The following is a 13,016-nucleotide window of genomic DNA, read 5'->3' as shown; positions in this document are numbered from 1 at the left end:
AAAGAAATCATGGGGACGCTCGCAAGCTGGACGGGACAGCTCTTTTCGCCAATTCTCAAGAAAGTTTGAAAGTTGATTTAGCTGAGGATGGAGGAGGAAAGACTTCAACTTCAACTGATAAAGAAAATAACAAACTTGGTGAATCTATTCCTGTTTGTAGTGGTGTTGACTGTGAAAGCTCGACACCTGATGTTGAGATTGAAATTGGAACAGAAGTTTATGGTTCACCTGAAACTGTGCAGGTAACACCATCGAGCAGTTTATTAGGTTCTTCCTCGCGTGTATCTAACAATGTAGCCGTCCAGCAAACCCTTGAAGCGATCCTAGATGTTATTGATGGTTCGAAAAAAAGTGCTCAACCAAACACTGATCCCAGAGAACAAGATATCGTAACAATTCAAGTGAATAATCGGAATGATGATTGTGGAATTGAAATAAACCCAACTGAAACATTTCTTGGTAAGGAGAGTAATTTCAGCATGTCTGACCTACTGAACAGTACTCCTAATGATTGCGGTCCTATTTCGGATGTTGCTACCACCAATCAAGAACGGAACGGTGAATCTGATGCACGAATCAAAGAGCTTATGTTATTTCACGCGGATGATTTAAAAATCAATACATTTGAGACATTCCTAGATAGGGCCAAGGCTTTACTACTGTTGAATTCAGAGGATGGTAATAAAGATCTACAACGCGGTGAAGATTCGGTCAGCGACAAGTCAGAAAATATCCAAACGGATCAGAAACAACCAGAGTCCAACTTACGGGAACACGGACAACGAATAAACGTCATTTCTAATAATTCATATTCTAAACTGGATTCATTCGTCTCGAAATGGGTCGAAACTGGAAAATATCAAGAGAAGATTGAACCGTTGCCGCTGGATATTCATTTTGACAATCCTAGTTATTTGACAGAGGATTGTATAAGTTCAAAAGATTCTACGAGTGCAAGGTCGGAACAATTGATATCAGCTCGGGATGAAACTACTGCGGATAGTGATAGAAATGTCTGCCCAATGGATATTGTTGATGACGATGGTACGGTTAGTGAAGATCCGATTCCATGTGGCGTCCAAACTAATCGGACGATGCCTCGAGAAATTGAATATGGCTCCCGATCGTCAGTATTTTTTGAAGCAGAATCGATGGTTCCCCTGAATGTTGTGAAAATGATGGTCAATGCACTTATGTCTGGATGTTCTCTGCCACCAGAAATACTGAGCCAATTCGGTGCAACTGAGTTTAATCAGCCTTCGACTGTTCAAACACGAGATAACGATCAATTTTCTGCATGTACAGGATCCACATATACATCTGGGATTAATCATCATATACCTAACGAAATTTCTGTTCCAACGAGGAAGTCATTTGTTACTGAAACCCCTTCAGTCGCTCGATCACAAACGCCTTGGATTAACGCGACTAATTCCGATTCTTTGGGCAATTTGATACACGCTGCTGAGGGAGACGTCGTTTCATTGAACGCGCATTTAAAAATAGAACAGAATAGGGGAAAACGTGAACAATTAGTGGCTATTCTTAAAAGTCTGCAGGACACGATAAAAGTAGCGAAAAACCAGAAGCAAATACTTAAACCGATGCCAACTCCGATAAAACGGATGTTAAGAAACGAATATCATGCTGTTAAGAAGCGGAAAATTGAAACGGCCTCCTTTGTAAACGAGGTACCTCGGATCATGGATGAAAAGAGCGTTTCAGGCGCCGAAAGTATAGATCCCAGGTTAATTGGAAAATCATTAGAAATGGAGGCGCTGTCCTGTAACTCGCCATCTATTGTCGACTGCACGCCATCGAGTACGTCTTCCGTTACCACCGAAACAGACGACTGGACAAATACCATAGCGCCGAAAAAGACGACCAAGAAAATGCAATTTCAGGGTCGCACGCTGTTGAAAGGGAACGTAACACCGAGGAAGATCCCTCTATCGCCAGTAAAAGGATATGATAAACGATTCATCGACCGTCGCTTGGATTTCTACGAAACGAAGTCACTTCGCGCCGAAACACCACCACCACCTCTCGAAATGTGTCACTGGTCTGATACACTCAGCTCGGCAAACAAGTTGTATCCTATAGAAACAACGAAGCCGAAAAAGCACCGACTACTGAAGGTCGAAGTATTCGCGGAAGACCCTCGCATAGGTCGTAGCAGGTACGCAGAAATCAAAGGCCCAAAGCCGTACGTTTGCACTGCTGAGGAGTCTCGGCGAAATGAGCGTGATGGCGCTGTCGATTTGATTGAATTAAAATCATTCGCTCAAATCAAGGACAACGCGTATCGCCTCGATAAACAAAAAACTAATTTGAAAATGAAGAAGGTGGCTATTGATTCGAAGGAAAAACTTGAGTGCCTCGTCCGAGAGACAACACACGATGGCACTTGGTAAATAACGGCGATGAAAAGTGAATGATGCTCTTCAGCCGTACAAAGTGTTCAGCTCGTGATGCACTGGTATGCGCGGGAGCTCGTCGTTGAAGCCGGGGAGTACCCTGGGGAGAACACGTTTCATTTATTTGTACATATCTCATTTTGTTTTTCAAAATTGTTGCAATCGTTTGTACAATTTTGTGAGTGTCTCGAATTGATAGATCGAACACTAGGGCGCATCAGCTTTAAATTTGGTTCAGTTAAGCCGGTTTTGGTCCTCTGATTGGTCATTGGTTTTAAAGGCTGTTATTTTTTAACTTGATTTATACTCTGTAGTAGAATGTGTAACGTGTCCATTCTTCAAATAACCAGTGACCTATTTTCATTTTGTTTATAGGGGGAATGCAGACATTGAGGGCCTGCGTTCCTAAAATACTTTTAATTAAGCATATTGCAGTGCAATTTTAGTTCGTTGTTAGTACATTTACACCGATCACTGAGATGCCAATTGTAGTGACAATCTTTTAAAAAACAGTATTACATGTATTTTGTATTCTGGGAGTTCTAGGGGGGTTTTTAGTCAAAATAGAATTTGTGTTACGCATTTAAATACGTTAGTACATGTTTTCAATTCTACAGTATATGAAACCGCTTCCGTCGTTTTCTGCGCACCAACTCCGTCGATCTGGCATTGTTAAATCCTTTTAATCACTTTAATCAATATTTTTGTAGAAATTCACTTTGTAAATGCATAGATACGTATTTCCTCAGTTCTGTTGCATAATTCAAAATAAAGTCTAAGTTCATATACATCAATTGCTCGCATTATACTTATGTTAATCAAGACTTGCGGAGAACCTTCTGCTGAATGACTTGAGGGAACCCATCTATGGTAACTGTAATCCGAAGTCTGAGTATATCGTGGCTGACACTTTCCCTCGCCAACTGATCGATCGCCTCTGAACACTCGTCCTCGGGATAATCAACAATTGTTTGATCTAAAATCATCGCCTAATGTTCTGATGGCTCGAAAAACCCGGGCTCTATTCCTTCTCAACAATTTCCTCCAGTAGGCTACCGAGTTTTAACCACGTGAACCTCGCTTTCCACAGAAGTCGCCTTTACAAATTAATCGCCCTCTCATCGAATGCTTACAGCTCCGAACAGAAATACATCACCCTCCCCGGCAGGGATTCGAACCTGATGGTATCGACATTGACACGGTACGAATCCCTGCCACACTAGACCGAGTGCTCAGCTAACGCGCAGCTTAGATGGTAGACTGGCTACCGGTCTCTATCTTCAATTATATTCTAATACATATTGAACGGAACAGGCACCCAGTCTACTTAGATGGTGTCATTATTAGCCAATCAGATATTCCGTTTCATTTTAGCCAGGTTCGAATCCCTGCCGAGGGGGATGAAATACATCGGCAACCAACAACACTATATAACAATACTAGAGTGAAGACCCATAATAAAATGAAAAAAAAAACTATGCGAGAATCTGACGTTTCGACTCAAATCTATGGGCAATTTTAAGATGATACGAACCTAAAGATTGACTGTTGGGGCTTATAGAATACCTTGTGGTATTGTAATGACCATTAGATGTTCATAAAAAAGAACACCAACAAACGTTGTAAAGTTAAAACGTTATAAGTTGCCAAACGACAGAGAGCTTGTTTTACACATTCGAAACTCGCCATTTCTCTTCTAAGCCAATTAATGTACCCTTGTTCTGATTTAGATAAACGCCGCATCCTTGAGCAAGTTAATATCATTGAAACTCACTTTATTCCAACTTCGGTTTCTCTTCCCAAAATAAACTCTGAATATTTGCAATAAATACAGTATTATTTATGACAAAATGTTAACCTTCACAATACAGTTCACAAAGTTTCGTCGATGGAAATTATGGCTGATGTTTTGAGAGGGGTAAATTTCAAAATCGCACTCTGCTACGTCGACGATATCCTAATTTTCAGTCCAGATTTTGAAACTCATTTGAAAGACCTAAATGAAATCTTAATTCTATTCAGATATCTATGAAAGAGACTCCAGTTGTATAATTTTGTATTTAAGGATTTATCCATAATGCCATCCCCCATATTTTCATTAAACTTGTCACAAATATTTTCAACAATTACTTTAACAATAAAACCTGCTGAATGAAAAAGCGTATGTTCATAATGTATTGATAATGAGATGGTGAAACGTGTATCAGTTTCATAGGCTTAAAAGGACAATACGTAGTTAGCAACGATAATGATATCCCTCAAGCAAAAACATTTTCCTTTCAATATTTTGTGTCATCCCTGAAGTAATTTCCATCGCGCTTAATGGACATAGCGATATGTAAATGTTTGCTCCAGAATCATGTACGTATCTATTCTGGTTGGATTATTATGGTTGAAAATTTCAGGTAAGTCTACAACTTCTATAACTAAAATCTTTTGCGTAGAGAGTTCAGATGATTACAAATGGAAATTTGAGTTTCGATTACAAACCGGAAGACATAGACTATTAATTGTGCCTTTTCTCAAATATTTTTCTTTTTCTAAGCGTAAAATGTAGTTTCAAAAATGATTTTCACCTAATGTTTGATTCTAAATAGTGCTAGCAAGTATATCAGCATCGTGCACTGATTTGAAGGCTCCCTGTAAAAACTGGGCCCGGGTTAATGAATGTTACATGCACCCGCAATTCATGCACTGTCAATGCGCTGCATCGTGCCAAAGTGCGCACGCTTGCGAAAGTAAGTACAATTTAATCGTAAGGAAAATGGCTCAATTCCATATATCATTTAATAATATCTATTCATGGTACCTTCAACTAATCAGCTAAGATTCCAGGTGATCACACGGACCTCAGTTGCAATTGTGTTTTCCGATTGACGAAAATTGCTGGTTTCTGCAAATCTAAAAAGAACAGAAAAGATTGCCCTTCAACATGCAATACATACGATTGTAAGCGTCCGCTCCAAATTTCAAAACTGAAGATGAAACCAATCAGGAATTTGTATCACATTTACACAGTTTCTCTTTAGCTGTGTCGTGTCCAGAATCAGAATTACCTGCCGTGAACCACGCCACATATACCGTCACAGATAATCGCTACATGAGCAAGGCTGAGTACGCCTGTGATACCGGCTACCGGCGTGCTTCCTCCATCTACACTGCCGTTTGTTCGAAGAAAGGAACCTGGGTTTTCAGGTTCGGATGGTCACCAGCTACCTTGTGCGTATTGGGTAGGTCGTAGTCATTGTCATATTGTAAAAGAAATCTTTATAAAAGAATTAGTTAATGAAAACCGTCCGCTTCAACAGATGTTCATGTAGGAAAAAGCTAAAAAACTCGATCTATTTTTTGAACTTATATCAGGCCATTGCGCACAGAAACTTAATGTGGACGATTTCTCATTCGTGATAAGTTCATTCACAATTACTTTAACTCTGCTGTCAAACCTGAATAAAAGCTGTGGAAAAGGCCCCAGATTGTTCATAATATCGACAAATAACGAACTATTTGAAGCAGATACAGAAACGCACGTCAGACAAGGTGGGTTTTTTCTACTCCATGACTATTTCTATTCTGTAAGTATTCATAGTATATACATATAGTATTGCTTTATTCTGTCGATGTTCTCATTCTGCGAGCCATGTAATTCTTAGATTGTAGCCGTCTTGGAAATAAGATAGACCGAGACGCGATTTCCTTTTAGCCATCATTATCTATTCTATGAGCTTGGAGTAATCATTTGGACAAATGATTACTCCAAGCTATTGTTTAACGATATAATGGAAAATAGGAACCTCTCTATAAGTGGATGAGAGTGATGGTGAGAGCAATGAGAACTGGTTTGACAATCACGATGCCTATGAACATATCGAAATTCCTCAAGTTCAAGAAAAAGATACTCCGCGTGACCTACTTCATCAAATATGTATTTATTTCTCTTTTGGTTACAACCATTTTAAACATGTACGTACATCAATAATCATTCAGCAGGAGACCTGCAATATACCGTGGTTCGTGAAGAATATATGTTGCATTTTTCTATCAACTCATTTTAAACTATTTTTAAACTTAACTAAAACAAATTAATGATGTGAACAGAATATTCACGTGAACAATGAATCTGACGATGCTTCAATGAGAAACTCCAGTTTTTAGAGGGTTAACAAACAAATTAAAAATGATCACACAATGTAGTTTATATAAGTACGCATCGCGTGTCCCCTGCAATCCGGTGAACTATTGACTTCGACCACCTAACAATAAACATTTTATCACTGTCTTGTGCCAATAAATGTGAACAAAAATAAAATTTACAGAACGGTAAGTTTTTTCACTAAAAGAGCGCAGTTTAAGAACACATTTCACGGATTAAGATAAGTGTTTATGCGATACTGTTGACCTTAAATGTTGATAGGTACCGGTACCGTGGTCCCCAATTGAAAAATTGCATTGTTAAGTTAAGTTCGAAACAAAATGACTGATTTTCACGTAGATGTGAGTTAAACTGTCAAATTGATGATTAGAGCAGTAGCTCGGTTTCACTCAAGAACTCAAGAAGGCTCCGTTTTGCGGAGACGGCTTATTCAAAATAATGACACTTATTCCTCTCACTGAAAACATTTATACTAAAAACACTCAACCCCGATGGTTCTTAAAATACATAATCTCGATATAGGTTTCACATATAATTCCAATCATCTATAACTAGATATGTTCATATTGAAATTGGCATTATGACGCATGCATGCATTGGATTTTATCGTCGCATTGCTTTTCATTTACATTCATGATATTTACACTTAACACAGATGATATTATACTCAACATCTTGCCACCATTTTACCCAAAATTAATCTGTTTTTCTATATAATAATGCACGTCATTATTTTCACATAAATATGAGTATATAGGATGTTATTATGATACATTTGCCATATCATATCTTCAATGAGATTACTAAGTTGTCATTCAATGTTGAGTATCGTTTTTTTGCTAACCTTTGACCATTTATAACGGACTCATTTTCTCCACGCATTTTTTAGAAATTCTATCCATCTCGAATATTCATAAGTAGTTTGGAAGTGCGCCGGTCAGTAATTATTTGAAACCCAGCTGATTAATGAATCATAAACTGTATTTTTAAACCATATAAATTTCTCAATGCACTCGTATTTTCCAGTAGGTTACTCCAAATACCTCCATTTCTATTTGAAGAATAAGCACCAATCGGATCCACTGTTACAGTCTCATTCGTTGTAAAAACACCGGGCGGTTTGTCTAAAATATGGGTCTTGAATTTTCCGTTCAGAAGAGAAGACACTAAGTATGAATTAATCGTCCTTTTCATCCCACGAGCAAATTTCCTATAAATGAATTAGTCCGGTAAGGGCATCAACGAATGCCACTTTGCAACAGTAGTCCTGGGATTGGCTAACATTTCCTGCCAGTGTCTGAGTAGTTCTCCTCGAGCGAACATGAACGGCCCTACGACACATCGGCCGCACGGTTCATCATAGTTCTTGCCCATAGCTCGAGATTTAGTTTTAATTAGTGTCACTACAATGCTGCATTGTTCTAGGAGTTTATTATTTATAGAGAACGAGAAGCACTCGTTAAAGACTGGATTTTGGCCGGTTTGTTGACCTGTCTTCTTTGTTTTCAGAGTTTTTCGGCCTACAATGATTTGTACCTTCACGTATACGACTACAAAATAAATGAATTCTACATGTGAATAATCGCATTAAATCACTTGAGAAAATATGCAGATTTGTAGTATTTTCAAGGTAATTTGATGAAATCTAATTTTTCAACTTACAAATTCCATCTTCTGTAACACTTTTATTTAGACCTCGTCCGCGAAGAACAACGACTTTGACTTTTTCAGTAGATGGCATGTGAGTTAGTGAGAAATATATCTGACCAAACGAAGTGGCCTAGAAAAAAAATAGTACAGACCCCATTACACCAGTGGGCGCATTCAACACATGAATATTCAGGAAAAATTTTCGAAATTTACATTAGAACAGCTGTTTAAATCTTTGCAGATAGGATCTGCCGAGGTTACATCCGCATTTTCGAGAGGGTAAAGCGCGTGACCTTCGCAGTGACGTATGCTTCGCGCATCAAGGTCATAGACGGACAGACGAACAATCCTATTGTCAAGCTCTTCAGTTGTGACCTACAAGCAGGATGATTAGAAAACTCCGAAATCACTCAAGGTTCTTACTTTTTACAATACAAAATAGTCGGTGGGATTTTCAATTTTTCGCGTACCTTAAATGAGAAAGCTTCATTGAATTTCGGATATAAAGTCTTTTTCTGAGTTTTTGTCTGGTGACTGTTCATTTCATCCGGTAGAAGGAAAACTTTTACAAATGGATCGCGTGGAGTGGGGTTCTTATCCCGACCTATGTTGATAAAATGAGGACAATACGATTGTATATTGACAGTTACTTATGTACGTAATAACATTTGTGTTTTTCTCGCGAAGATTGATTTTTCATTGTGAACTGCGCCATATTTTGTTGCCTTCTGCGTCAATCACCAAATGTTTAACACTTCACTAAATTATTCAATATGTATATACAGTATAATGCTTCCTGCTAAAACCACCTAAACGATGAGCCCAAATTTCTGAGTTTTTCACAATATTTCTAATACCTTGTGAGTATTTTGCTTTGATGACTTCAACATTGAGTATTTCTTGCGCGCTATCGTATACAACTGTAAACCAGATTTTTCCCTGATCGCCTGAACCTTCGTCACTCTCAATATCATCCTCCGATGTCGACGACGACGACTGAGTCGCAATTCCCCTATTAAACCGCGAGAAGCATCACAATAAAAACGTTTGTCTAAGCAGTAAAAAATTGTTCTAAAACCAGTTTCAAGATTGAATTCTTAAGGACTAAATTGTTAATCAAATGAATCTGGAAATCTACCAGTTATTTTTATCAAGCAGAACGATATGAATATTATGAAGAGTAGAATCTCCATTTCGTGAACTCTTTGCTAGAATACGTACCCGTATCCTAAACCCGAATCTGACGCCGCAGATGAAGCGTAAACGATTGATCCTCTCAACGGTGGCATTGGCTGTCCACTGGTTCGACCGGTAACTCTGCCAGGTTGTGCGGCGAGACTCGGTCCGGCCATTGATCGGTATTTCCCACCGCCACTGGATGAACTGTGAGACATGTCAGGATCTGACGAAAATCTAAAGAAAATTTAAGCGTTTTATTTCGGGCACTCACAGACGAACAAAACTCAGGAAATACCAGTACATAATTACCGATATATGCTTACCTTTTCAAGCCATTGACGTCACCGGTGTGGACACCATCTTTCAATAAACTGTCACGTCTTTTCTTGCGTTTCATCGCTCTGAAGATCATTATGACTGCGATAAGAATGAGCAACAGGCCGCCTACACAAGCCCCAGCAATCAAACCTATCATCGGCCCTAGAAATAAACAACATCAAAGTATAAACAACGTTTCATTATTATTGATTTATACATTAAAACTGAATTGAGTTAACTCTACGTCACTGCATCGATATTGAAAGTATTCTGTTTAACAGTGTGAAATAAAAATGTTTCAAAATGTATTTCTATTGAGATGCCTGCCGCTCAGGGGACATCTTTATGGTATATTACGGCAATTTTTCTGGCCACGTCATCACGTTTATTCAGTTAACTTAGCTTAATATCAGCTATGTAAATATAGGATATTTGAACGTTTGTAATATACACCACGCAGTTCACATCTCGTTATTCAACATTTTAAAGTGAAAATAATGCTGATGACATCTGCTATAGTAGTTTTGAGAAGTACAATTGTTGTACAAGCAGATGTTCCAATAGAATGTAAACCATCTACCTAGAATTCAGCAATCTCAATACGGATCTTCCCTTACATATTTCATAACAAAAACGTCCCGCTTTATTTCTATATCAAGTATATTATATATACCTAACAGTAGATGATCTAATAAAGCTTGATTAGACAGAGAATAGTCATTGGAATGAATGAAGTGGACACATAAGTTCTGTGTAGATTTGTAGTCAATGGAAATATTTCTAGAAGTGTTTATTTAGTCGTATTGATCGATCTATTTTCAAATACAATATATCATTCTTTATTACATGTAATAGACATGTGCTGCCATTCAGCAGACGGTAAAAAACAGCTGACCACAAATCAATCGATCATAATCCGAGAACACATTCAAGTTTCATCATCCCAACCACCCACACAAATCTGACTTGTGTCTTTCTTTATTGTACACTTATAGATATGATTTAGTATCGAATGTTACCTTTCACATTCTCTAGTAAGCTATATCTCAAATAATGTGCCTATTCTAGCAGACTGTGACTTTTTGTCAAGGCTATCGTCATTTTATTGCTGAATGACACTACTCCACAACATCAATCTATGGTTTCGTGAAATGGCGAGAAATCTGTGTACATCAACTATGTAACTATGTATACTTCTGATTCTAGTTGCCTGTCATACATTCCGCTTTTCAATATCTCTAAATATATTACAATATGTATATTATATATACCATTCATATTTGAAGCTGGTCCGTTGTGTACTGCAGGTTGCTGTATTTGTGGTTGTGGATCAGCCGGTGGTACAGCAGTGTTGCCTGTTTTCGCTTCCGGAAGCTGCCTTCGCCTCCGTATTATCATACTATATCTTCTGAAAAAGTCAGAAAATGAAGATACATTCATTTCGGTTTTCCCATGTGTTTGTATCCACAATGAAGTCTGTTATTAGGATAAAACAAAACAGTCCAAACTCCGTTGAGTAACACTTATTCTTGCATTATCAGTTTCATAGAATCCCTGGGAATATTTTGAAATTCATTCAGCATTCTACATTTCACTTAAATTTCAATTCGACGTTAACAAGAAAATCTAACGCATGATAATTCACCGATCCAACAGATATTCTTACCTTATAAACTAAGCGTGCAATACCGACTAGTTTTCTGTTAAGCTACAATTTATTGTAGATTTTGAAAATTATTTCAAAATTGTGCAATTTTCCTACTGAACTGCGTAGTTTTAATTGTGCTGAGACTTTTGCCAGCTGCCCATATCGAGAGTATAATCATAATGTTAGTGACAAAGATCAAGGGCTCAATTTTCACGTGGTCCTTCATTTTTCCAGTTGAGTACGGTAGAGTAACATGTAGTATGTAAGATAATTTTTTTATATGTCTTTATGACATAATATCGTGGAAATTAATTTTCATCTTCAACTTTATTGTAAACGTTCAAGTAATATGATCCTTAAAGAAAAATTTCAATTAAGTTGGCCATGTTTTTGTAAAAATATTAACGATCCTTCGCTTGGAATGATTATCATCGTATTAGTTATTAGTATTTGTATTTACATCTATCGAATTTATACATTTTGTGCTCTGTGCAATGAACTAAATTGAAACTGAGAGTATCTAGAAAAAATGATAATTCAAGGAAACTAATTTTCAATTATTTTAGGCGCTATGATATGACCAGGTATGAAAGAATACAGATGTAAATTAGACGAAATGAAAGAAAATATCATCCAAATAAGGTTTCCGTGAAAAAATAGGTCGTCGATCTGTTACGGTCACGTGTCACTCATATTTTATGCCGGTATAGATTGCATAACAATGCAGAATAGGTTTTGTGTAGACACGATTATGACAGATGTTCTCGTGATCAATGATGATCTATTCTGTTGATCTATTTTTTCACTCGTCTGAAACGATTAGCCTGACCTGATCTTCAGAATTGAAGATTTAGTTGTTTGCATAATTTTACATAGGCCAACAGTATATAGCTTTCGCTTTGAAAATATGAAGTATCATCTTGGTGGGTTTTTTCGTGGTACCTGATTCAAGATAGTGAAGCGATGACAGTGAGAAATAAAGTTACAATTCTAATGAGGTCACAAGGACACCGACAAAGATCACGTGACGCAGTATATTGCACGTGACACGTACATCGGCAGTTAGGTCCTTGACTTATTAAAATGAAGAAACAACACGCCCGATCCAAATTGACAATGCAGTGCCTCGAGATATCTCGTTACAGAATACGATTATACCTTCGCAATGAATATCAACGAAAGCAAGCTGTTGCTTGTAAACATATGAAGGACCTGGGATTAGGCTTTTAAAACTCGCATAAAATGAACTGTTGCCAAATAACATTGTCTAATCTAATATATCTTGAAAAATATGTTTTTGACGTTGTAAATAAATCGAAAGTATATTTAAATGATATGGTTCAGAGCTTCGGCTTTGTTTCGCTAACAATCTGGTCCTTCCAAACGATCCTTCGCAGCGCTGTTGAAGATGTTGACGAAGATACCTTTTACCAAGATACTACACTCGTAATCCGAATATCTTCAAATTTTCAGAGCTTGAGCTTCTGTGCTCGCAGTCAATCTACGTGATACTAATTGAAATAATTACCTATCTGTCAATTAAGATTCTGTATTGTGAAAAACGTAACGTCATCTGTATTATTAATAATTTTGTTCTCATTATCATTAATTGTCATAATATGTACAAGTGTAAACAGTTTGACGAAATAAA

The 13,016-nt window shown here is 37.5% G+C and overlaps 1 protein-coding gene across 1 annotated transcript; it reads right to left on the bottom strand.

Annotated features, from left to right (window-relative positions):
- Window positions 1–7,276: 7,276 nt before the first annotated feature.
- Window positions 7,277–11,004, bottom strand: LOC141904252 (synaptotagmin-1-like). Its single transcript, XM_074792818.1, has 8 exons — window positions 10,989–11,004; window positions 9,723–9,879; window positions 9,442–9,633; window positions 9,078–9,232; window positions 8,691–8,824; window positions 8,434–8,595; window positions 8,233–8,350; window positions 7,277–8,120 (listed from the first exon to the last, which is right to left on the bottom strand). Exons 1-8 carry the CDS (start codon window positions 10,993–10,995, stop codon window positions 7,792–7,794), a joined length of 1,254 nt encoding a protein of 417 aa, XP_074648919.1. The 5' UTR covers window positions 10,996–11,004; the 3' UTR covers window positions 7,277–7,791.
- Window positions 11,005–13,016: the final 2,012 nt, after the last annotated feature.

This window comes from Tubulanus polymorphus, chromosome 4 (genome assembly GCF_964204645.1).
Source record: "Tubulanus polymorphus chromosome 4, tnTubPoly1.2, whole genome shotgun sequence".
Classification (NCBI taxonomy): domain Eukaryota; kingdom Metazoa; phylum Nemertea; class Palaeonemertea; order Tubulaniformes; family Tubulanidae; genus Tubulanus; species Tubulanus polymorphus.
The sequence above is the reverse complement of the archived record's forward strand: the minus strand, read 5'-3'. Positions and strand labels throughout refer to the sequence as shown.